Raw genomic sequence first — 27,921 nt, 5'->3', positions numbered from 1 at the left:
TACCATTATTATCTTATCTGCTGAAAGAAATAGTTACAGTTCAAATAAAAAGCAATCTTTGCAGTCAGTGTCATTTTTAAATATTTAGTTTCCACTGCATAAATCTATAAAAAATATATCAAAAACAGTATGAATTAGTTTTTAAAATGTTCAGTACATAAAAACACTCAAAACTGATCCAACCTACTCAAAATTAAGTATACTTAATATTAAACAAACTTTGGTAATGATAGAACTACTTATTTTTGTAACATTCGTTTTAGTACTGTATAATGGTAAAGATATTTTGTTTATAAGTTTATTTTCGACATTTTCAAATACACACTTTCACCTAGAGTGAAGTCCATCTTGTACAGTAATGATCTTATTCTGTGTACCAATTAAACATAGTCGAGGAGTGTTACTGTAAAGTTATCCTTTTTCTAACTTTACTAATAACATCACTGTGTGTAAGGTTGGAAGCACCTAGTGGTTGGATTCATTCTGAGATAACAGACCATATTTGCTCACATACATGAATACAGAGGTTAGTCCTTTCTCTCTAGAGGCACAAAATCTACAGATTTGATTGAAAAGACTCAAATCTCTAACTAGAATGCTTCCTAACATTTCATGATCTCATCAATTTTGACTTATTGCTTTATTGAAACCAAAATGATTTTATATGGTATTCAGTAATTTCTTCAACTAAGTCAAATATTCAATTGAATTTTAAATTGCATTTTTTGTTTGTCTGGTTATCTATGGTTATCTGCAAGGTGACTTGAGAATAAAACAGCTTCTTGCCTACCATAATTAACCATGGATAGTATGTGATGCTATGCAAGGCTTGGAAAACTAAATTTAAAACATACAAGTTTAATCCTTTCTGACTTGTTACATGTCATTTTGTGAGCTGAAACACGTAGTTAGAATATTATAAAAATTATCCAATAAGGTAAACATGCATAACATGTAGTAAAATGCACCAATTCCAATAACTGTACAAACACTGATACTCGTTAAAACAATATTTCTTTCACCAGTTTTTAGCCTAGTTAAGTGTTGGCTTTTAAGGTTTTTAAAAATGAATTAGCTTTTTCTAAATGTTTCCTTAATTTTTTATCACCAAAGTAATTTTGTATACAAATACTGTTAAATATTAAAATAATCTACATGAAAATGCTAAAAATTCAACATACAGCTAATGTAGATTTAATAATACTCTTACTGACATAACTCAGATTACACTGAATCAAATCCCCAACTGGCCAAAGTATTTAAGTAACAAAGTCATACATGGTATGAGAAACATTGAATTATTTTACAGGGAAGAGATAATATTAAAAAACAAAGTTATTGATATAAAAATTTGGAAAAAGAAATACCAGTGATAAAACATGTTTGAACTTATTACACTATGAAAAAAAATACTAATGAAGGATATATTTTTAAGGTTATTATTTAAACATTTGCAAATCATTAGTTCAAAATCTTTGTCATACTTTCACTTCTATTTCCATTTTTGTTTACTGTCAGCCATTATAAAAATCTATGCACCACAGTTCTACACTTTTTAAAATATCTACACTTCTTTGGAGGTTCTTTACATCAATAAATACTGCTAGATCATTGTTACTGCTTAAAAATTATGTGAAATACAGGTTTTAATCAAACTACTGAAGCTATAATCTTTTTGGTTTTATTTCAGAGATATCCACTGAAACCATCTTCAATTTTTTCCATTATGAAATGTTTATCATGTAATAAATTATAATGGTAATTTAAAATATTTGAACAAAAATAATATTTTCAATAAATAAATATAATGTACTTTCAAGCTCAAAGTACAGAAATTTAACTATTTTATACACTTATTTTAACACAGAATGAAAAATTTGTAAAAATCCTTTCAAATACAAAAAGTTTTAAATTTCTCAGATGATATCCAGAGTTAATATTTAATGAGATGATAAACACTGGATAGATCCACAGCATTCTAAGACATTATTAAAATATCATTAAATACTGACAGAATGTTTTAAATTAGGCTTATGTTAAGCCCATGCACATTATCTCTTTCACTTTAATAACAAGTTGTTTGCAATAACTTGTACATTTTGCAGAATTAAATGTTCTGTTTTTATTGAAATTAATACAAGCTTTCCATAAGCCATATTCAAAATATGATTAAAAACATATAATAACGTTATTCCCTATATTGCATTTAATACAAATAAAGAATGCTATATTGGTTTAAGTTTGAAAAATGACAAACACAGATGAGAACTTCTTTTATATCAACCTTTTCTTTTTAAAAGGGTAATCATACCATGTCCTTTAGAAGAGCTGGGCTTAGCAGGATCAAGACCTCTAGCTGGGTTCTGTGAAGTGGATCCTAATATATTGCTTTTTCCCCTTGTAGCAGGCATCAATAAATGAGAAGCTCCTATACTTTGGATGGGAAGGGATTCTGGTCTCTTTGGCTGACCAGTCACTCTTTCTGTTTCTTTGCTTCTTGAAGGCAATTGCTCACATTCTAGGTAAGACTCAAAAGATGATGTGGATACCACATTTCTAGGTTTTTTTACAAGCACATTTGATTTTGGCAAGCCACTTTCTTTAACATTTGACCCATCAATTTCATCAGAAGAGGTATGGGGTGATTTAGAATGATGTACATCCCTTTTATCCAATAGACAAGGTTTGCGTATATCCCAAGGAGGATCATAATCTGCAGGGATTCTGGGATCTTTTGAAACAGTTTGTGCATCAATTCCATCAGACTGACTATTTGAGCAAGCAAGTTGTTGAGGATGTTTGCCATGTTTTGGCAGGTCCCATGGAGGGTCATATTCTCCAATTGGCCTGGTGTCAGTTGTAGCACCAAAGTAATTGACAGCGACTGGTCTAGAGCTAGAAATGTCACTCCTGGGAGAATGTCCAAGGTTGGGTGAAGGGTCACATGGAAGATTATTAAGAAGAGGTCTGTGGACATCCCAAGGAGGATCATAATCTCCTGGTGATCTACAATCTGTAGAAGGGTCTCGCCGAACTCCCACAAGAAAGGAATGGCTGGATTGAAAACTAGGAACATCATTAGAAGAAGAAAAAGACTGTGCTGATAAAAACTCATCAAGGCTGCTGGAAGGTGTAGGTGCATCCCATGGTGGATCATAGTCACCTGAAGGCCTAATGTCATTTTTCTCAGACTGAAATTTCATCACATTGGAGCCTGATACACCTTTATTACCTGAGGAATCAGATTTTGGGATAGCACCATTGGAGGAGCGAACAATATTATTCTGGTCTTCTTTAATTCGTGACCTTGCGAGCTTACAATTATCTACACATTCTGAACTACTAAAAGAAGCATCTCTTTCAAAATTTTCAACAGTAGGCTGATGTCTACTCTGAAGTTTAGATAAAGGCTTAGCTGAATCCATGGGAGGAACTCTAACACCCTGATGACCACAAATGGCTTTCCTACTAAAGAATGGTATGGCACTCAACACATTTTTCTGCTCTTGTTCCAGATGACCTGGACTGCCATCTCTTGGGCTCTCCTGAGTTCCTTGTATGGAAAGAGATTTTTGCTTCTCTCCCTCTTTACACTGAGAGAGGGATAGTCGGAGATCTTGATGAGGAGGCTCTGGAGGTAGGGGCCGAGGATGATGTGTTGGAGTGGTGGATGATGACTCACTGTTAGGTGATGTTGATGACCCTGATTCTGGATAAGACATATGTTTCAAATGCCAGTTAATGTTTTCCACTTCTTGTTTTACCCTGGAATCAAAGGCAGCTTCATACATCTGTCTGACCATCTCATCATTATCTACAGAGTCATAGGTCTCAATACTTAAGAGTGAACTATTTTCTGGACCAAAATCTGCTTCCATGCTGGTTGATGCATAACTAAGAGAATTCAACTGCTGGAACTGACCTCCATCCAATGAAGGTGACACTTGTAGACTTCCTGCCAACCTCATGCCAAGTCGTAACTCCCATGGGTCATCGTATTCAGATGCTGGTCTTGTATCATCTTTTGGAACGTTACCACTACTAATTTCACTTACACACACATCATCATAAGCACCATTTTGAATTTCAGAGGAGCACACAAGGTGGGACTGTTGTGCTAGAAAAAAAATGAAAACACAAGGTAACAAAACTTAGTAAGGTAAGATAAATTCTTATTGTAATAAATTATGTATGTTCATTGTAACTGATTTTATATTTCTACATTATACTTATTATAAATGTTCTGAATAACACCTATAAAATTAAACAAACCAAACTTAACTTTCACAGCTTATAAAAAGCAGCACTAGAAAAACAGAAGAAAGCCATTACATGAAACTTACTAAGATATTGTTGAAACTGCAAAAAAATTTGTAAATTATTCAAAGCTGTAACACTATAGTTAGCTATCTACTTGTATTGATAGATATTATGAAACTAAATCTAATCTATGATATGGTGAATTATCAAATTTATCAGTATCTTAAGGACTGCATCAATCTATACACAATAGAAATCAGCCTACTGACAACACTACAAAGTAAAAATGGCCTCTTAAACCAGCCATGGTTAAGAAGAGAAAACATAAAAATTCAAGATAGGGTAATCTGTTGACAAAATAATTTAGCAATAACTATGGTCAAAATTATAAAAATAAAGCAAGAACTAGTTAAATTCACAAAGGTAACAAGCCAAAGTGAATAATACTACTAATAATAATACTCATGTGGAATAATGACAATTAAAACAGTGCTCTTAATTTACAATGTTGTTTACTGTAAAACACCAAGTATGTCACGATTAATGAATTTTCTTAAAAGCTTAGATATGGTTTGATTCCAAAATTTGATAACCACACATACTTCTTAAATTACAACATCAACAGGATTTAAAATCTATCTGTGGAAAGTCTTTGAATGCCAAATAAAATAAAACATGATTGCCACAACCTCTTTTACAACTGTTAAATAGAACATATGATGACTACAAAATAAACGTCTTCAGTGTTTCCAGTCTTGTTAAAAAATGAACGTTATTCATCTTTTGACATCTTAAGAGCTGTTTACAGTATTATTAAACTATTTATTTTTAATATAAGTACACTTTTTTGCATATATTTAGGTTTCTTACATATCGTATAAAATTCACTTAACTTGATCTGAATTTTCCAAGTGCAACTAATGAACTACTCTTTTTTCTTTATTTGTAACATTTAATAATGTTACACACATTTCTATGCTTAATATAATGTGCCACAAACTACTTTGCACTTATGAACATGACTCCTACAAGAATTCTATGGTCACAGGTTTTCTGAAAAACATGCGATTTTACTAACTTTTATTACAGACTAAGAGACAAGTACACTGACAGATGGAAAGATAAACAATCAAAGATAAAGAGATAGGTAGGTTAGGCACTGGATTACAGACAAAAGAGAAGCAAATAAAGAAATGAGGTATCTTTGCCGTGCAATTATGAATATCTTGCAGAAGTGGTCTTTAAGAGATAGATGGAAAGTTATTATTTATACACACACACACACCAAAAAATATTTGTCATTGTGGTTAATTTCACACAGAGCAGCAAGTATTAAAATGTAAAATCTTAGAAATACTTTTATAAACATATTAAATACTGACTGCAATTAAATTTACAATCAAAAGTAAATTTAAGTCACTTTATATAATTTGTTTTATTTGTTTCTTAAATTTTGTGTAAAGCTACTCAAGCACTACCTATGCTAGTCATTCCTAATTTTAAAGTGATAGAGAGTACGTCACCAATTTCCAATTCTTTACCCATGAAAAAACACTTCAGGGTTAAAAAAGCAAGCATGTTCAGCAACTTCAACAACAGGTTTCACACAGTGACCTTCACATTGTAATCTAAATACCTTAACAATAAGACTATGCCAGACCAATATCCTCTGTAAGATGCTGGCTTTAGTAAAATAAAAGACATTTATTAAATTTTGACTTAACATTTACAAAAAGATGCTTATGAATCATTAACAAAATTATAAGAACCTACAAGTGAAAGCAAAGAATAAAATATAGCAAACACAGAGCATCTGCCATATTCAGTGCCAATGAAGCCTTTCTACAATACCAGGATTATATCAGCCTTGTATTGTTTTAAGTTGGTCCACTGGTGTCATAACTGACAAACCAAAATATATTACTTTCTCACTTTTTAATTATCTCTCTCAAACATACTACAAAAAATAATCTACTCTTAACAACTTAAACTAGCCTTGGAATTAAAACAAAAGGCATTCCTACAGCTTTTGAAAATATAAGTTTCTCAGAGTTTTTTTTTACATATATTTTATATATACACACACAATATCCAAAGCAATGAGCAATGGTAGATACAAACATATAGAGTACAGCACTATTTCTCCAAACAAATCGTCACAATTACTGCCCCAAAAACAACAAAACAATTAATTAATTGAAAGCATATACAAGTTAATCTACATATGGGAAATCATTTATAAGAAATTAGAAGCTTTAACAGTCTTCCTACATGGCCAAGTAGTTAGGGAGCTCAACTTGTCATCTGTGGATTGTGGGTTCAAATCCTTGTCACACCAAGCTTGCTCGCCCTTTCAGGCGTGTGTGCATTATAGTGGGTATTCAGTCCCACTATTTGTTGATAAAGGAGATAGCCCAAGAGTTGGTGGTGGGTAGTGATGACTTGCTGCCTTCTCTATTTATATAGTCTTACACTGCTAAATTAAGTACGGCTAGTGCAGATACTCCTTGTGTAACTTTGCGCAAAATTAAACAAAGTAGAACTAATAGTGAAAAAAGATGGTAGTCTTAAGAAGTTCGAAAATCCTACCAAGTGATTACAGAAAGAATCATAGGATTAATGAGAATTCTGGTGTTATTCTTTTTGTGTGTATTGGTAGGAACTTAAAGTAAAATCTTCCTATGGAACAACAAATTTCTTATAATTACTAAAGATCCACATAAATACTTTATATGGCTAAAGTTAACGACCACAGTTATATGCTCTCTCTATATATATATGGGTATTTCGGTATTGATGTTTGTCTACCCAGGAGGGTCAGGTTTCTTTAACCTCTTCTTCCTTCCTTCAGATTTTTTTTCCAACTTTCAAGCGTATTTATATATGGTACACATGGGCCAGAGTAACCCGCACTTACTCAGGCCCCTTCCAGGGCGATGTCCATGCATGATCTATACACACACTTGGTGCAAATAAATCATTTCTCTTATAGTTACATAGATTACTTGCACTTTCATCAGTTAGATATTAACTAGAAAACATTTACATAAAAAAACCCTTTCAATGTTTTGTAATTAATCTCTAAAATAATGTGGAGTCTAGTTAATAGGTGGCCTTTTATTCTTTTTTACATGTTTATTTTTATTTAAAAAGTGTATATTCACTGGGGAAAGGTGCTTAGGTCTATCATCATGTAAACAATATCTGTCAAGTTCGCTTACTAGTTCATTTTTTCTCCAATTTTTGTTAAAATAATTTATTGTACTATGTAGGAGTCTATCTGCTATTGTTTCGATAAGTGTATTTATGCATAACTTCGAAAGATGTTGTTCTGGGTACTTTATAAGCTGTTGTGAGTAATGTATTTTGTATTGTTGGTAGTTTTGTTTGCAGTAGTTTTGCTTATATTAATCCATGCCGAAGCTGCATTCTCAATGACGGGTATAATGTATGTTTTATATATTTTCATAATGTTGTCTACCGCAGCTCCACTGTTTTTACCAGTTAGACTCCTAGCATAGTCTGTTCTTCGCCAAAGTTTTGTTCTAATATTATTTATGTGGTTTACCCACGTTAATTTTGAATAAAACGTGTTACGTGCTTATATTCTATCAAGATGTTTGTGTAACCCTCGCAAAATTAAATTAGATAGGCAATTCATGTTTGATATCTTATATTTATGTGAAATAATAATAGGTAACATAAAAATCACTTAAAATTATTTTCTTCTTATAAGAAGTTTTAAAGGTTAAATAATTCCACAAATCAGTCTCTTTAAAAAGGAATTATAACACTGCTGTTACTGTCCTCTAGTGGTGACAATTTAAACAACTAATTCGTCTTACAAAATTATTAGTGATCTTCACAGTCAGGTTTTCCAACGCGTACTGCAACTGTTACACGATTTTCAACAAAAATGTTAAACACTATAGTTTAAATTGCAATCTTAACAATATATAAAGTTAGAAACGCCAGTAATAAGCCATTTTATTTCTACTTTCTCCTGCTTTCTTAGTAATTAAATACTTAGTTAATTAAACAGCTAAAAAGAAGCCCGAATATATCCCTTAACATCTCATGCAATTGCAGGTAGATTCTGAAACCACGATGATAAATAAGCTGACTGCACCTGATCTGCTTTCATAACGAGTTTTTTTTTTTTAAATCTACTCGTTCTCTATAAACAGTTTATCTGTTCTAGATGAACAGGAAATACACAAAACTCTATGGGCTGGTAATGTATCTACTGATGAAAATATCTGTACATTTTGTGAATTTAAAACTTAGAAGACCTGTTACATTTCAAGGAACTTCAAACTAGACCCACACATATACTTTAGGTTTTCATTAGTAAACTATTACCGCAAGTACCATGCCTCTGTACGTGATAGTATGGAACATACACTTCACGATGAGTCATGGTACCAGAACTGATCAACACACTTGCCTCAGACGACGTATTCCGTTTAACAACCCGAGTCTAATGAGATCTTATATAAAAGATATGAATCACGAATTCGAAACTTTCAAAAATAATCACTGAATGGGGTAATGCATCTACTTTTTTAGGTTTTGTTTCAATGCAACCAACCATCTTGTACTCGCATTACACCATTTACCGTTTCTTGGTGACCAGAATACTATATCCATGAAATAATCAATTTAAGTATAAAACAAGCTTCTAATAACTTCAAAATACAATATTATAACGAAGTACTTAATAGTTTTACAGATAAAATACAAAATATGAGAAAAATCAAGTTAATTTAAATCAAATAATTTGAAGTAAGACACTGACAGACTCGTGATGATGACGTGTAAACGTCGAAATATGTAAAAATTTTACAAATACTTTTAATTGTGCACTGATTTTAAAGTTACGTGTTATTTACTATTTTAACATATAGGTCTGCTAAAACTGAATAGAAATACATTTATCTTCATGTAATGTTATACGCATGTTGATAGAAGCAACAGTTTCGCCGGGGCAGCACTTTAAAATGTTACCCAGGACACAAAATACCTAAAACCAGCCTTGTTAAAGATTAAAACAGGTTTACAAAATAAACTAAAAATATCAAAGTATGAAATAACGTTCCTACACAGTCCTCTAAGCCTTTCTCCCAGAAAAAAAACAAACCTCAGAACAATTATTGAGATACATTGTAACTAGTTAGACACCTCAATACTGCTTCATCCAGTTCTCAATACAGCTAAAACCGACATAACATAACAGAAGTGTTGTATTTCTTAAATATCAAGTAAACAGCTATGCAATGTCACAGTTTCAAATGTTATAGAGGGGAGAAATGACTCAAACGGTTAAAAATATAAACATGACGAATACCAGAGTCCAAAAACATCAACAGTCTTATTCAAATTTAGGACGCAATTTTTATATACGTTAAAAGCGTACACTATTGGATATTCTGCTTGGCTAAGCCGAGATAAATGATCAAAGAAATCCTGCTAATACAGATAAGTGGTTAAAAAGAGTCAGGTAATTAGGATTAACAAGTCAACATTTCGGATAATCTACCTTCATTAATAGTTGAGCTGCAGAATGTGTAATGTTGACGACATATGTCCCCCCCAAAAAAAAAAAGAATTGATCATTATTTCATATTTTGTACATTAGATTTTGTTAAGCTGTAGCTGTTATTTGTTTATTGTATTGAATGACTTTACTTGTGTTATGTCAATAACGCACTATAATTTGTCGAGCACCAGACAATATGATATCTCACTTTCCCGCCGCCCCAACCACAAACAAATATCCGGTCAGCAGTTAATTCCAATAGTTAACTTGTTGGCCGCCAAGATTCAAAGCAGAGACAGACTAAATGACCACAGCTGGAGGTATGTAACCATTCAGAGGTAACACTCACACGAGATCAGTAGCAGATTCCAATATATAAATGAAATCACTGAACTACGACTAAATACCTAGATATTCGATACTTGTAACACAAGGATAACGTTCATAATCCGTACACAAGTTAAGAAAGCCAGCACACGTTACTGTTCACTTTCCGACCGTTAATTGTTAAAACATGTTTATACTTATTCGTTTATACCAAACAAAAAATTAGGTTTTAAAACTGTTAATAAGTTCACTAAAAAAATACAAAGATGTATGAATCTTATGGCAATAAAGAACTATTACAGTATTTATTAAATACGTTTTGTTTTAATAAGTATCAAGGATATATCAGTTTTCACAATACGGTTAATTAGGTAGGTATTTTGAATTTCGCGCAAAGCTACTCGAGGGCTATCTGTGCTAGCCGTCCCTAATTTAGCAGTGTAAGACTAGAGGGAAGACAGTTAGCCATCACCACCCACCGCCAACTCTTGGGCGACTATTTTACCAACGAATAGTGGGATTGATCGTAACATTATAACGCCCCCACGGCTGAAAGGGCGAGCATGTTTGGTGCGACCGGGATTCGATTACGAGTCGAACGCCTTAACACACTTAGCCATTCACAATACGGATAGGTTTTATACAAAGTATCAAGAAGACATTAATTTTCATAATACAAGTCGGTTTTCCATAACAAGATAAACACACTACGTAACATAAATTTTGTTCCTGGATAGTATTTGTTATTTCTTAATTGCTTATGTTGTAAAAGTACAGAAAAAGGCCATTATTCCCTTCAAACTTCGCTTTCGTGACCTGAATAATGAAATTTAGAAATTAACCTATTTTCTATGCAAAAACGGGCAAATCTGCATATTTTCATTTATATAAAGTCTGAATAAAACAAGATATGAATCAAGATTTACATGTATTTGTACTAAAGTTATCCAAAAATATTTAGAAGTGAGTAGTTTTTCGAGATTTGCGACTGTAATGTAAATCACTTTCACGTATCAGTCCCCAAATATAGTCTTCCATCATGTTTTCGTTATATGCTCCCAGGTCACAAAAGTAAAGTCTGAAGAGAAAAATTGGTCTTTTCCATTTACTTTAGGCATAAGCAATTGGGAAATAACACTTTCTGTCCTGGAACAAGAAAAAGTAATAATTTTGTTACATAGTGTTACAGGTGCCACAGTCTCAACGTGGACAGGTATGTATTAAAATGCTAAAGAAAATTTTTTGTCGCAGACCGTCCACGTAAATAACTAACTAAACAATTACTAGTATATGGTGTAACTCGTTATTCTATGTACAGTACACAAGTATTTTAGCTGTATCTTGTGTTATTATTTGTAATATGGATGATATTTTTGTTAATATTTGTTAGTTCATGTGATTTAGTTGCCTGTAGATTTTTTACTTTCTATACTGTTGAGCCTTAAATGATTAGTCGATCACCAAATGCATGTGTAATTACCACAAAAAACACAAGGGGTGAGGGATTTGCCGAAGCTATCTCAAAATGAAATATGCTTACTCTTAAAAGCTGATTCACTTCCTACATAAATTGTGTGTCCATGATATGTAGATTGCAACCCCTACATTTTTTTCTCCTAGCCCACCACAGACCCCATCCCTCACCAGGAAGAAACTGGCGCCCCCATGATTTTTAGTGATTACTGTGGCCTTGCTGAATTCATTACTTCAGGAAGGTAGACACCTTTGTGACATCACACGAAACCCGGTAACCTCGCGCACTGATCTGATAATGGTCACAACTGCATGGAGTGATTTCTTTATCGAACCAATAAAAGTTTAGATCTCGAACAATTTACAACCGATAACGTGTTGAGTTTCCGTGCTAATTTGTTGCTATATTGGCACAAACTTTGTGACGAACATGCATTAAAAATAAATGAAACCTGGGTTGTAATGCCGACACGACCGCGAGACAAGCGCGTGGCCTGTGTATTTGTCGCCAAGCCGAATGAACAATAATAATGTTTAACGTACGGCGTCGCTTATTATGAAAATTTAAACAATCTAAATATAAGACATTAACATTGTTTCAACTGGCAATCATTACTAGCGATTATTTCGAAAAAAAAAAATATATATACTATTTCATAGTTGTATAATCGTTCAAGTATATATTTTCTTTATGTTGCATTTTTGTATCACTTGAATTTTTAGCACAGCTACTTTCCTTCTTTCCTAACTTATCACTTCGTTACATGAAAGACTTGCCCACATGAAATAACCAACAGTTTTCACAGTTATCATATTAATTTCTCTCGTATGTCAGTTGTACTTCTATCTCAATGCAAAAATACCTCTAAGATCCATAATCATTGTATTATGGATATTACCTATTCTGGCTCATTTTTTTAAAAACATAACCTGTTCATTTCCTACTTGGTGACTGATTGATTTTGAGACTACAACGCGGTCTCCATTTTGTATATTTTTAAATATGCAGTAATCCCTCATTAGTTTTGTGTAAATAATGAAAACATGTTTTACTGTCATTGGTAATAGTGATGTTTTTATTTAAAACACGTCATAACTGCAGTTAGAAATAGTTGCGAGTTAGCCAATTTATTCATGCACATTGTTTGAATATGAAAAATTCAGTATATAAGAATTCGAGCCATTTTCTTTTACCCGTCGCCAAATCCACCTAACCCTTTTTTGTCTTCTGTCGCAAAAAATGTCTGTAGCTTTCATACAGACAACACACGCAAACACTTTCACATTTGAAAATATAACTAAACTATAAAAATTCTCAGTTCTGTGGTTTGTTCCTCAGTTTTCATAACTTGTCTACGTAACCAGATGGAATGCAATCAAGGACAGCAGATGGTATGCCATCAAGGACAGGGGCAAAAACACCACCAAGCACGCGGCAGGCGCAAAAGGTGCAAATATATGTTACGATGAAATTCAAAAGTCGTTCATGAATAACATTTAGCTTGTTTTGTTAACATCTATAAAAAAGTCACGTTGCTGAGGGGTGAGAATGACCAATCATGTGTGAGTAAACATTTCACTTAAATATTTAATTCCATGACATGTTCTTCTTAAGGAACACATTGTTGTATATTTAAAGAATAAAAAAAAAACAACAGACGCATGTTGAGGAATCAAGTGAGTTTCATGGTGATCTGAAGATATTTAAAAATTCGCTGATCAATATGCAAGGTAACAGGAGACCTTCCCCGGTTGAATTCAAGCCTTGCTCGTATTATTAGGGCCCTTGTAATCTACAGCTTCATGAACCCACATACACTTTGATAATATTCAAAACGTTTATTAAAATGGGTTTAAAAGGTTTACATTACAGACCCCATCAGCAATTCTATAGGGTCAAATCAATCAAATGGTTTGTTTGTTTGTTAAAGTTGGCGCAAAACAACTCGAGGGCTTTCTGCGCTAGACGTCTCTAACTTAGATATGATAAACTAGATGGAAGGCAGGTAGTCAATATCACCCATCGCTGACTCTCAGATTACTCTTTCAGTAACGAAAATGGGGATTGACCGTGACTTTATAATGACCCCACGCCTGAGAAGACGAGAATGTTTGGTAAAAAATCAAACAGGTAGTATAGGTTTAACGCGCTTACTCTCTTCACAGTTTTTATCCCACGCCTAAACACAACGAGTAGCATTTAACGTCGGCCCGACATGGCCAGGTGAGTTAAGGCGTTCGACTCGAAATTTGAGAGTCGCGAGTTCAAATCCCCGTTGCACCAAACATACAGTGTACTTGCCCTTTTAGCCGCGGGGGCGTTATAACGTGACGGTCGATCCCACTATTAGTTGGTAAGAGGTTGGCGGTGGGTGGTGATCACTAGCTGCCTTCCCTCTAGTCTTACACTGCTAAATTTGGGACGGCTAGCGCAGACAGCCCTCGTGTAGCTTTGCGCGAAATTCCAAAAACAAAAAACAAAACAAAGCATTTAACGCAAGAACAACGAATATGGATGTGTTACACGTACTTACTTAAACAAGAAATAATAACAAGTGCAGGTAATTGCGATTGTTTTCACATCTTTCTTGTGTAATTTTAAAATGAACGAACATGTTGATAAACAATAAAAAATCCAATTTCTTGGGGCTATTTCCTCAATAACTTGTCATATTTTCCTCTGTGAACCGGTGAACAAAACTCCTCCAGTCGTAATAACATGTAATAAAAATTCCCAACTTTCACCTATCTTTATTTCAATGGATAAAAAATACATTTCACTCAACTCACGGGAGCTACTGAATCTCCAATAAGACTTTTCAAACAAGTTTTATATTTGGACTGACAAAAATGTTACCATTTTGATAATAAAACGAAGTCTTTTATAAGTCTATTAGATTCTAAAATATCGGTAACAGAGAAAAGTATGTTGTTTTAAAATAATCACAGCAATCACTTAATTGACCAATTACACAAATAATGTTAGCTGAATAAAAAACAAACAAATTATTAATAATTATAAATCTACCTCTCTCTGCGTCTTGAGGTCCAACCGGTTCTGTACAATAGTAACTCCCGACCGGCACGACATAAACATCGTCTCCGCCGTCTGCTTCCCCTGAAAGCTCAGGTCGATAGTCCAAAGGGTCACTGTATTCTTGCACCAAAACTGGCTAGATGAATACACAAATAACCAAAACAAGTACTACTTATTGGCTAAATTTACTACGTACACAAGGAAAGAATAATCAAGAAAAACAAACCGCAGTTATAAAATCAATGAGACTTGAAAGTTCTTTACTGTTTTCAAGACCACAACGCACCTGTGCTGTATGAAAGACTATGAAAGACCAGCACTGGAGAATTACGGAGATAAGGAAAATAAACGCAGATAGATTCAGTTACTACGAACATTTCAATAAGAGAAATATAGCAAATAAATTACTCAAAAATTGGGAGGCTTATAGAAAAATAAAAACTTGCAACTGTGTTATTACTAAAACGGTGACTTCAATGTTTTCATACAACAGTTATTTTGTAATTTTTCGTTAATATTTTCTTTAATTTTGTTTTCATAAATATTTGATTGAGTTCGTTATCACTACTTTTTTTTTTTTTTAATACAAATAGTATAATTAGCATTTTCTAATACCCATCGATTGTGTTTGTGTATCGTCCAAACTGTAGGTGATAAAAAGTACTGAACCGTATTTGACTTATTTATGAAGTTCCGGAGTAAAATTTGATGACAATGAATCCACCTTTTGAAAAAGTTTAGATACTATAAATTGAATTGGTAATAAAAGTAACTTTATTATAAGAAACGAATGTAGAACATTTCAACAAGCTTTTATACTTTTCAGCAAACTTTAGTTCTGAAGCGCCCCCTGTATAAATCTTGCTCCAAGTCCTCAAGCTCTTAATACAGCGCTATCAAGAACAGAGCTCTAAACGTTGTCTCGTAAACCATACCAAAAATCAATAACAAAATAAAAGTCCGTAACTTACCAGGTATTTGAAACAAAAAACAAAAAAAAAAAAACGGAGTATCATAAGTACAAAAAACGACGAGATATTAAACATTCGAAAGAAAAAAGATACAAACATTCAAATATTTACACATTGAAAACTCCAAACAAGTTATTACATCTAAAGTTGTTGATATTCGTTTTTAATTTCCTGGATTTTTTTTTTTTTTTATACAGAATACCACCTACTTTAATGTCTATCGAAGATGGATTACGCACCACTTTGTATTTTCTTTATTTTGCATTTTTAGTATCACTTGAATTTTTAGTACCATTACTTTTCTTCTTTCAAAACTTGTTAGTTCAATACATGAAAGTTTGTTTGTTTTGGAATTTCGCACAAAGTTACTCGAGGGCTATCTGTGCTAGCCGTCCCTAATTTAGAAGTGTAAGACTAGAGGGAAGGCAGCTAGTCATCACCACCCACCGCCAACTCTTGGGCTACTCTTTTACCAACGAATAGTGGGATTGACCGTCACATTATAACGCCCCCACGGCTGGGAGGGCGAGCATGTTTGGCGCAACTCGGGCGCGAACCCGCGACCCTCAGATTACGAAGCGCACGCCTTAACGCGCTAGGCCATGCCAGGCCCGCAATACATGAAAGACTTGCCTACATAAGATAACAGTTTCCGTAGTTACATAAATGTCTCTCGTATATCAGTTGTACTTCTATCTCTGTGAAAATAACCCTAAGATCCATAATCATAGCGCGCATTGTCAAAAATCAGGTGGCCATTTTAAATTAACGTGGGCCACTTTTTATCAATCATGAGTCCACAAGTATTGCCTTTTAAACCTACATTCTAATTGAATGTATCGCCACAGAAGTTTGTGTAAGAATAACCGTACACTGACGTACATTCTCGACTACTTGTACGATCGTTTCCTTGTATTAGAATAATGATACTGCAAGAAAATATAAAACTTGTATTAAATCGGTTAAGAATCTATAGCACTACAGTTTGTAAAATAATAGCGTTCTCTTTAGGTTTATACATTGTTGATGAAAATATTACTAAAATTGTGATATTTGTCACACAATGTTTTCATTAAGTACTGTCACGCAAAGCTATAATCCGCAAGTAACATATAATTATAACAATAACCACAGTATTATAGGTGCAAGTTCCAAAACGTTTGGGTTAATCATACAATCACAGTATAAGTGTTGGCTATCATGAACCATTATTATTACTTAATAAACAAAGGATACTGTTTTTATGACTCCTTGTTTCAGTTGTGTATTGGTAATAAGAAAAAAAAGTAATATGATAAGTTGCAACAGGCATAAACTATTAAGAACATATATTTGTTTTATAAATTAACATATGGTAAAACGTCAAAATAAATCATAGTTTGAAAATGGCCAATCTCGCAGTTCTTCAAGACCTTAGCAATGCTACTTTTCATTGAGAAATACTTCGTAAATGAACACGACTTACTGTCAGTAAATACAAAACACAAGTTTGTAAGGTACCACTTTCCAAATGCAGTCTTGATGGAATTATGCAAGATTTTAGGTTCCAGGATGCAGAGAACAACTAAGTATACACTTCCATGTCTTTAACCTATTCGAGGTCTATCTGCTATTGGTGTTTTGGCTACTGGTTACTTTCAAATAGAGATTAGAGATAGAACTGGAATTGCACAAACTCACTGATGCCTGAAGTTTTAGATTCAACCATTTCCATTTATCATCAGTACATTCAATTTCACTACGGCAAGAACAGCAGATTGGAGTGCAAAGGATTTTCATTAAGTTACTGGGTTCCCCAATATGATTGTTGCTACATATCATATTCGGGTAGTAATTAATACATCAACAGGAAATTAATTTAATTTCTTGATAAGAAAAAATTACCATTCAATTAGTCTTCAGCTTGTATCATTTCTATCTCCATCTATTAAATAATGTGGCTAAGTAGTCTGACAGAACCCACAATTAATTTATTCTTCAAAACAATAGTGTGGGAATTTACCTAGAAAATGAAGTAGCAACAAACATCTGGCTCCTTTATGAGTTAATTTTAAGTACATTAGATGCATCAATCTTCTAAAAAAAGGTTTGTAGGATTATTAAATTTTGCTTTACATAAATGATATATGCTAAAGGCATAGTTGTTGATGCAACTTTCATGTCAGGAGACTTCATAAAAAAAAATTGTTCTGGAGCATTCTATTCAGATGCTTAAATTACACTTTCATTCATGTTTATGGAGACAAACTTCAATATGGTCCAGAAAAGATGTACAAAGCTGTCCTTGCATGTAACGTACTGCAAGCAACATAACATTGCACTTTAACAAGAGATGCATACTAGCTGAACCATAGATATCAAAGGTGTAACACCTGAGAGTCAATGCAGAAAGAAATATCCACCAGTGATACCAATTAAAGATAAACAACAAAATGACTTAACTATATGCTAGAAATATTATTTTAATGCAATAGTGTGAAATTATTGAGACAAATGTCTCCATTTCTGGTTTATTTTCATGCCACAGAAGCATCACTTAAACAGAGAGAACTTTATAAGTTATAATGAATATTTTTCTTTTTTTATCTAGGGAAAACAATCAGTGAGCTCAATCATGTTTCTATTAACGTAGTTCAAAACACTGTATATTGATACTTTACTGACAGTGTTTTTTTCTACATAATCATAATATCCTGTTTTTTGGGAAGACAATAGCTGAAAAACCTCAAAGGGAAGATTAACTTGTCATTTCTAATGATCAGACAGGCAGTTCTGCAGTGACAGGAATTAATTTTGATCCCTTTGACATCAGTTCCTCTATGTACAAATAAAGAAATATTTATAAATATTACTTTCCAACTACTTGTTTCAATACAACGTTTAATGAAATTCATGAGCTTCATGCATTTGTAACTCGAAATTTAACAAAACTGTAAAATTAGTATGGAGCTTGCATAAGAATTTAATCTTACAGCTCTTAGGGGAACAAGTACACTAAAAAATGTCTTAAAAATCAGTCATATATCAAATACATCAAACAATTTATGACTTACCATTTCCTAACAAACCACATATGGTCAGTGTCTCCATGCAAAACATTTCTCCAATAATACTTCCAATTCTCTTACTATGAAGGGAATAGCTATGCGCAAATTTGTTCAATATGAAAATAAAACTTTCTTTTTCTCAAACTAATAACCTAAGTTTTTATCAATTTTCCACTATTTAATGATCATTACTTCAAATGTTAAATTTGCACTGCCTTGTATTTCAGTTAAGAATTTAATACTAGAAAGTAGAGTACAACTATATATAAATTTAATAGGAAAAAAAACTGAAACCTCCTGATAATTATAAAATCCAATCTTCAGTGGAGTGATACACATGGTATCAGTTTTGCTGGATCAAAAGCTTTTCATTCCAACAAGTATTTATGTAATCTTTTAGTCTTATCAGTGGGATTTCCAACCAAAGCCTAAATAATTCTGGTATTCACAATATCTCTGACACTGATTTCTGTCTGTGTCTCTGTAAACGTATGTATGAAATAAGACAGTTGGTTTAATTTTCTTCTTGTGTAAGTTTTAAAATATGCAGTGTATACTTATTAAATTATTATTATTTATAATTAGCTTAAATTTGAATCATTTACAGACACCTAAGGAGAGACCAAAGCCACAAAACTGTATACAGTTCACCCATTTTTTTATGCAAATTGTTTATATTAATTAAATTTTCTATAAGTGAAGAATATTTTTGTATATAATTTGCCTCTTGAATTACAAATGTTAAATGAAAATTATCAAAAATCTGAATATGTCAAAATTCAATTTTTTACAAAAATTATTGATTTATGCTCAACATTTATATCTATCAGTACAAAAATTGGCATAAGAACTTTATTTGGGAAAACAAAGTAAAGGATTAATATTTAGTAGATCCTCTCCTAGCCTAATTTTTTTTACAGTAAATCACGTGTGTGGATGCCAACAGATTTTGTAAGACAATCAATTGTCCTTGCTTCAATTTGTGCTGTACAATCTTCCCAAAGCTGCCACAGATTAAATTTTTGTAACATTTATTTTCAAATTGATTTCAAGTTTTTTCAGTTAGTTTAGTACTAGGATTACAGAATGACCAGAATATATATGAACATTTCTTTTATGTATAGTTAAGCACAAAGCTACACAACGGGTTATCTGCACTTTGCCCACCATGAGTATCGAAACATGGTTTCTAGCATTGTAAGTCCACAGACATACCACTTTGCCACTGGAGGGCAAACATTTCTTTCCTTCTTTAAATCTTTTTTTCAAAGGGCAGTATGTGTTCAATACCTCACTTCAATTTACGACCAGTAAACTAATCATCATTTACTCTATAGTATGTAAGGAAGTTGTGGTACTGCACTTTTTTCACTAAGTATCATTAAATTTGGCAACTTACCATCCTGAAGCAGAAAAAAATATCCCCACAGAATTATAGACCAACAGATCAAAGCAGAAAAATCATTGTTTTGCTTACATTCACTTCCTTAAACAGTAGGAGGTCTTATCTTCATTATTACACATTCTAAAGCTTTACAATAAAGTATTTAATATTTGTATGACCATTCCCACATTTCAGTCTGGTTATGGTTAAATACGTAAACATGCACCATTGATTTCAGGTAAATCATTTATTTTAACAGTTCTATTATTGGTTATATTCTTTCCTTTATATTTAGTTCTAACTTCCTGAATAAATTTTAAAGTTCTTCAAGTGCTATTATCCCTACATCTGAATCTGTTTCATGGAAGTTCTATCCTTCCCCTATAAGACTAGACTTCTAGATGTAATAAAATGTATTGATGTATATTTTGTCAATGTTCTTTCAAAACACAATATATAGTTTCTCACATTCTATAAAGTAATTATTAGCACTTTTTCATGTATGAAAATATTTTACATGAAAAATTGAAATTTGAATGTCACTGTTTAAAACAAGTGAAAAAATAATGTATCAGTGAACCAAAACTACTATATACACATAATACCCAGCAGTTAAAGTGAATTTATGATGTGAAAACATTTCTGAAATAAATAACTGTTTTTACTTTGTTATGAAATAATGTGGGTAAATAACACACAGAAACACTATTAATATTTTATAATAGTGGTTTCTACTCTTTAAAGTTTTTACAGCAAAATTAGTTTTCTTATTTGATACAAACTTATAATTCATACATTTGTGTACTGTGCTTAAATATATATACACAAGATGTTTCTGTAAAACACTATGAAACAAATTGTTAAAAAATACATTTCATTATGAAACAGAAATAATGTGTTTTAAGGAAGTAGTAGAAAGCTGTGTGATTGGAATTAAAGCCCTACCAACTCATTTGGTAAAATCATCTATTTCAGATTATTTGTATTAGCCTGAGATATTCTAGGTTAAAGTCCTATTAAAACAAATGTCTTTTCACCTTTTTTTTTTTTATTATCACAGTGTATACATTGAATTACTTGAAAATAACTTTTGGATGTACATGGACGAACATTCTTTTGAAAAATGTTAGTTAGTCTTCTAAAAATGTGAAAACCAAGAATAACCTAAATTATATTATACTTCTACTAGGTTTTAAACATACAGTCGAATATTCAAAAAATAACAAATAACTACACTGATACCACAGAATTCTACTATCATTTATTAAGGTTGGTAACTAGGGTATATTTAGATTTTAAAAAAAGATGAAACTTTTGAGGAAACTCTTTGAGATCTTGGATTGAAAGAACATGGTGGCCTTTTCAAAGATTAAAATGACTGAGAAAACCACTCAAGGGACATTATAAGCTGTTGATTGGTTATTCATATGACATACTGTAGTAAGTGTATACAAGTGACCATTTCAATAAAATGTAAAAAGTTGAACAGGGCCACTATGTTTGATTCAGTATATGAGCCATATCTCAGCTCAATAAAAAGATGCGAGGTTCTTATTTTATATTATATTATAGCTTGGCAATATTAATTAATTAAGTTCCTAATTTGCACAAAAGTATAGACATAGTATTTTGACATTACAAACATAATTTTAAACAGTGCTGCATTCAATGTCCCATACTACTCACTAAAATCTATATTTAGATGTGTTCCTTTAATACTTACTTTTAAATTAATAAGTTAACTCATATGTAATATTAAAGTTTCAATTATAATATACAATTTGATTACAAACTTATTGATATAAATTCATAAAATAGCAGTTCAATAAAATTTTAAATGCAAGTGAACAAATGAGATGACATGGCCTTTGACCCATGACCTGTTGTAAAAGGGTTAATTAGCATTTTAAACTCAATTATGCCCTTTCATAAATATAAAACTTTCAGAAATTCTATATTTACAAGGTGTTGACAATATATATTCTGGTGGCTAAATCAAAAGAAAAGGTTTTTCAACTTTAATCACTTTCACTGCACTATCAAATTTAAAGTTGATTGCAACAAAAATAGCAAACTTATTTTATTGGAAATTGTGACAACCACAAAACACATAGAACACATCCTTTAACAAATACCATAAACCAACACACTTTATGTAACTTTTCATTCCACAATAAACTGGTCACAACACCAAACTTTTTTCTCAGTCTATATGCTATGTCACCTGACAATGTTTGAATATGAAATTAAAATGATCTGTTCTATTTTTGAAGAACTGCATTTTACACTACATTTTTATTGCAAAATACCATCTTTAAACATGAAAGACCAATCAATGGAAATATGAAACCATTTTATACTGGTGACAACAAAAAAATTGTGCCTCTACAGGAGATATTACTCTGAAATTATATATAAGTACCAGAACATCCTTAAGAATACCTAAGTAACCTAACATCATATAGAACAATCTGAAAATAAGAAGCAAGGCATTTATATTACACAATGCCAATCCTACGAGAAATGTTATATAGGTGAAACTGGACAAAATGATAACACAAGAGTTTCTGAACCTAAGATATTAAGTATGGAAACATAAACAAGTCATTTTACCAATGATATTATTGGTATCAAAGTGATGAAAAATCAACAAATCTCATATCAAATGGATAAATATATAAAAAAGAAAAACTGTCAAAAATTGCTTTTTCAAAAGTATGAATTTTAACACCTCCCAAGAGCACTTTAAGTTAAAACATTTCCTGGTTTCTTGCAACCTTAAGAAAATTGAAGATGACATGCAACTGCAATAAATCTAGCATTACTAATATCAGTAGTTCTGACAGTGTTCCATTTACCATGAATTTTCACAAATAACATCAAATTTTCTAATATAATAATATTTTCAGTGTTATTTAAATATTAAAAACCATACAATACACACACAGTGACTGAATTTCAATTCAACTTTCATAAATACCTTTTTTCTTTAATAAAGTTTCTTTGCACATTTTCAATTGAAGTAAAAATGCTGAATTTTATAATCAGGCACTAGATTTATATCATTACATATTAAAGAAATTATATATATGAGTAACATTTTCAATAGAAACATTGTTTATATTGTATTGATAAATCTGAGTTGTTAAAGTATGTTTAATATGCAGTTTTGTGATTTGCTTTACTAAACTGCTTTTTTTAGCTACTCTTCTGTAATAAAACAACTTATTTACCTAGTGTGTTTTTTTTTGCAAAATATTGTTCTAATTCATAACTAAACTAGATGGTAATAGTTCCCTGTAAAAGGATTCACTCATGTTTTATACAATCTAAATAACCTTTTTAATCTTAATTGAAGGCCATTCAGCCAAAATCACTTCTCACTAGATGATCAAAACCAAATCCACTTTTTTGAAGCACACTTATATTCATTCAAAAAGAAGAGGAATACATGGACTCCTCACAGAATTCTAAATATAGTCTTATACAATGTTATAATAATGTTTTTAAACTTTTAAATGCAAAATATAATTTCTATAAACATATCCAAAATACCAAGTTGCTCTTTTCAGTTCTGCTAAATGCTTGAACATTCAATAAACAATCACACAACAATCCTCCTGTTTCAACCCAACACAAGTGTTCAGCTTGCCCAAGATATCCTTTCCAGAATTTCTTACCCCAACCATATCACATTACACTTCTCAATAATAACACTTTTTTAAATATTTGTATATACCATTCACCTTTACTGTCTAGGTCTTAAGAACAATAACCATTATCACCACTTCCCTGAATCTTAATATCATCAACAAATTTAAAGTATCCACAAGAACTCTATATAAAAGGAATCAAAACACTTCAAACTTTCTGTACAGATATAATATACAAATTAATTACACCCAACAAATGTCACTTAAAAAACATGTTCAGCTGCAGACAATGGTTTCAAGAATATCTATAAGACTTAATCATATTCTTACTTTGGTGTTTTATAAATGCATCATCAGAAGCATGTTAAACCAATCCTGAAATGTTTTCACCATAATGCCACCAATATTTTATATTAAAATTGTACTATGCATATTAAAACTAATGTGCTTAAATAAGGAAAAATGCTTGAACTAAACAAAAAATTGCAATATTTGCACCTTTAGGGAAACAAACAAACAAAGCCTTTAAGTTAAATTCATGTAAAATGTAAAAATATCTCACTATGTCAGAATCATCCTTTTCTTCTTCATTTCTAAAGTGAACTGCCTTCAACTGTATAGGAGCAAGGCCCATAACTTCTTCACCTTGTTCACCACTGAAATGCCCTCTTCCTACATTAAAAGTAGACAAATTTAAATATGAAATTCTACTAACAGAAATAGCAAGTGTAAAATGTATGATGTTTTGCTTTTATATGCAAATGACAACAAAAAATTTGCATAATGCACTTTTGACAAAAACAAAATGAACAATTGGATAGTTTTATTTTTGTAATGAGGAAATATGAACACATGCCAGATGTTATATAAGGAAGTGGACTATATTATGTACCAAACATAATGCTGCTTACTTGAAGTGGTTTTGTCACCTTTGGTCTTTTGTATCACCTTGAATAATTTAAGTCCTGTGTTTAACAGTAAAATAGTTCAGATGGAAGCAGTAGTGATTAAGATAACAGAAACCTTATATTTTAGACCTAAACTATAAGCAACATGATTAGATTACAAAAGTATATACCATGAATCTTAGAATTCATGTCCTGTTAATACAAGTAAAGAGCAACAGAAAGTCAGCTGACCAATTCAAGTTACCCATTTATCACTCAAAAGCAAAACACCATTGTCATAAATATAACAGACCTTGAAAATAAAACAAATCATTACCATTTCACAAATCAACCACACGGAAAAAGGATTAAGGGATAAGTTATCAAACTGGATAGAAGAGTGGCTGGATGGAATAAAGCAGAAGGTTTTTACAAATGGATTTCAGTCAAACTGTATTAAAGCTAAAAGTGGGGCACCTCACATCCAAGTCTTAAGACCTTTGCTCTCTTTGATTTACATCAAGGACATAAATGAAGGACTGGTCAATAAATTGCTTAAATTTCCAGATTATATTAAGATCCGGGGTGTTGCTAGTTGTTAAAGAATGTTGCTGATTTACGAAAGGATTTAGATAATTTAGTGAGCTGGGAAGGTAAGCAATAGATGTATTTTAATTGTAATAAATGCAAGATAATTCAAGTAGATTATCATAATTGAATTATAAGAATAATTTGGAATAACCTTAAAAGTGTCATGAAGGAAAGGGATCTTGGTGTACTAGTTGATCAGTTTCTAAAGCCATCCAAACAGTGTGCTGTCATTAATGGTAGGACAAACAGGATTTTAGGCTTTATCTGCAGATTGAATTAAAGACTAAAGAGGTAATTTCATTACATAGGTTACTGGTTAGGCCATCTTTGGAATGTTGTGTTCAGTCTTGTTTAAGATTGTAAATAGAATTGACAGTGTTGATGCATCATTTTTTCATACTTAATAGTGAAAATAGTAGATCTAGGTGACACAAATATAAATTTTGGAAAAATAGGAGTCATCTTCAACTAAGACAGTGTTATTTTTCTGGCAAAAATAGGTTGCACTGAAATGTTGTGGAAGAAGTAAATTTAAGCGTGTTTAAGAGAAAGTTTGATAAATGTGAGAATGATAAGGAGTAACTTTAAGTTTTTAATTTATTTATTAACAGTTTTAGTTTAGTTTAGAGAATAAGACAACTGAGATGGACCAATACATTCCATGTTGTCCCAAAACATTACATTATGTTTGTTTGCATTCAAACCTTTATTTACATCCTTTTTCAAACAGGTCACTTGCAATTATCTGCTTTGTTTATATAGACTACATTCTTAACCCTTAACTAGCTTTTACATCTGAACCACTTCCACTTTAGTTTTTGTCATTAAAATCATTATTTATATTCAGTTTTTCAAAGAGACTATTTGCTCTCTCTAAATCACTATCTCTTTTATCTAAATCAACTGTTATCTAATTCACCTATGCTTCAAAAACGTCCTTAGTTTTTAAATTCTAATACTCCTTAATGTAAAAAAAATATAGTATGAATATTTGGAGCCATTCACTACATCTATACAAGAATAAGAAGTAAACAGCATTACTTTAGTATTATTATTAACAGTTTTCTAATTTTAAGAGAACTATAAGTTACTTATGAAAGGTATCACACAAACTCTAAATGCCATGAAATTCAATATTGGACTCACATTTTCAATGCATGTAAATACTGAAAACAAATTATAACAAAATATATCAGCTCATAAAGCAATATTTATGGAATATTATACATCACAGTTACTTTCTCAGGATTTCACCAGCAACTTTTTGTCACTTTATAATTGATGCTAATAGTAATACTTTATCATACAAACAAATTACAAAGTTGGCATGAGTAACAGAAAGGCAGAAAAACGTAGTCTGATCAATCTTCTTGTGAAGTAATCATTATACTTACCAATTCCTTTATGTCTGAGTTGAGCCTGAGGTTTTTTCTGCCCAAATCCAAGCTGCTTCCACATTTTTGCCACTTGTAGATAGGTTTAAGTCTTATAACGGAGTCAAGTTCAGTTTCTAATAGAGAGCATAACTCTTTAATGTTTGTGATATTGTGGCCTTATCCAGATTTCCCATCACATGTTCACCGATACAAGTTATAAGGCTGCAACAACTAATCGTACGTTTAAAACTAACTTGTAAATTGCATACATATATATAATTTTGAAAGTAAAATTAAACACAAAAGTCGTTTTTAACGAAACAACGTTAAAAATAAGATTTCTTATGATCATTTGTTCACATAATAATTCACTAACTGAACTAACAACAATATTACTATTATGCAATATGTAAAAACAGATAAAAACTGTGGGTATTTAATTTGCATATATGTTACACTGTCAGTACACAAACGATTATGCTTAAGTTCAAATAGTTGAAATACCATGGATGGTTTTTCTTTGGAGTTATGCGAATTCGTCTTACAAACATTAACAATACATCAAGAAATTCAAAACTCAAAGTTGCCTGTTATTGTAAGTTTTTAATTTCATTATATAAACGTTTTTTTTATATATTGCATTAAATACTACAGTGATTTTCATGCTCATGTATTTCCGTAACTTACAAAATAAGAAGCATTGACCTTGGTAGCAAATCGTAAGAAACCCAATATCGACTCTTATTGATTTTTTCTAAATCATTATGTTTCTAGAAACGACATATCACTTTATCACTACCACACAACTAACTTACAACAAGCACTATACGCTCTGAAATCCGTGTGCAGTTACTCTTGTCTCTGCGACCATTGCAGCGCCATCTTATAATTACTCATTCACAGTATATAAAAACTTAATTTGACAACTTTAGGAAGTCAAATGATTATTACCTTTCATATTGAAACAAGCTAAAAAATTGATAGTGTCAGATAATACAACATGGCAAATTTGGATTTGATGTTTTATGTAACATTTGGAGACGACTTGAATGAGTAACGACAAAGCCTTTAACAGTAACGAATATGCGTTTCGAGACGATTTTGTCTTCATCAGGTCAAACTTATAATAAAGTTTTCTTGATTACCTATTAATACCACCTCCAAATTTTAATAGTCTCAAAGCTAGTCCCTTGTCATTAAATACTTAATATCTTAAGTGTTCTAACGTATTTTAGATTTTTTGAGGAAATTCGTTTAAAGAGATAAAAGAATCACTTATACGACATAAACGATGTTTATAGTTTATTTAAAAACGTTGTTCAAAAATTATATTCTTCAGTCGCAGTTCTTCCTTGTTACTTTGCTCGAGTAAACAG

The 27,921-nt window shown here is 31.7% G+C and overlaps 1 protein-coding gene across 9 annotated transcripts in view; it reads right to left on the bottom strand.

Annotated features, from left to right (window-relative positions):
- The window catches only part of LOC143249412 (uncharacterized), a 40,528-nt gene extending 13,115 nt beyond the window's left edge, over positions 1 to 27,413 (bottom strand). For 6 of the 9 annotated variants that reach the window (XR_013027772.1, XR_013027773.1, XM_076499214.1 and 3 more), the window contains exons 1-5: positions 27,233 to 27,379; positions 26,564 to 26,679; positions 24,254 to 24,363; positions 14,628 to 14,772; positions 2,312 to 4,117 (exon numbers count right to left, since the gene is read on the bottom strand). Coding sequence is in view for 7 of the 9 variants with exons in the window: in XM_076499214.1 (XP_076355329.1) it covers positions 2,312 to 4,117; positions 14,628 to 14,772; positions 24,254 to 24,363; positions 26,564 to 26,627 (2,125 nt within the window). In the remaining 2 variants the exon portion in view is untranslated. Of the gene's footprint in view, positions 1 to 2,311; positions 4,118 to 14,627; positions 14,773 to 24,253; positions 24,364 to 26,563; positions 26,777 to 27,232 lie in introns of all 9 variants that reach the window. The other 3 variants (XM_076499218.1, XM_076499217.1, XM_076499219.1) reach the window with 3 other exon arrangements.
- Positions 27,414 to 27,921: the final 508 nt, after the last annotated feature.

This window comes from Tachypleus tridentatus, chromosome 4, assembly GCF_004210375.1.
Source record: "Tachypleus tridentatus isolate NWPU-2018 chromosome 4, ASM421037v1, whole genome shotgun sequence".
Taxonomy (NCBI): domain Eukaryota; kingdom Metazoa; phylum Arthropoda; class Merostomata; order Xiphosura; family Limulidae; genus Tachypleus; species Tachypleus tridentatus.
The sequence above is the reverse complement of the archived record's forward strand: the minus strand, read 5'-3'. Positions and strand labels throughout refer to the sequence as shown.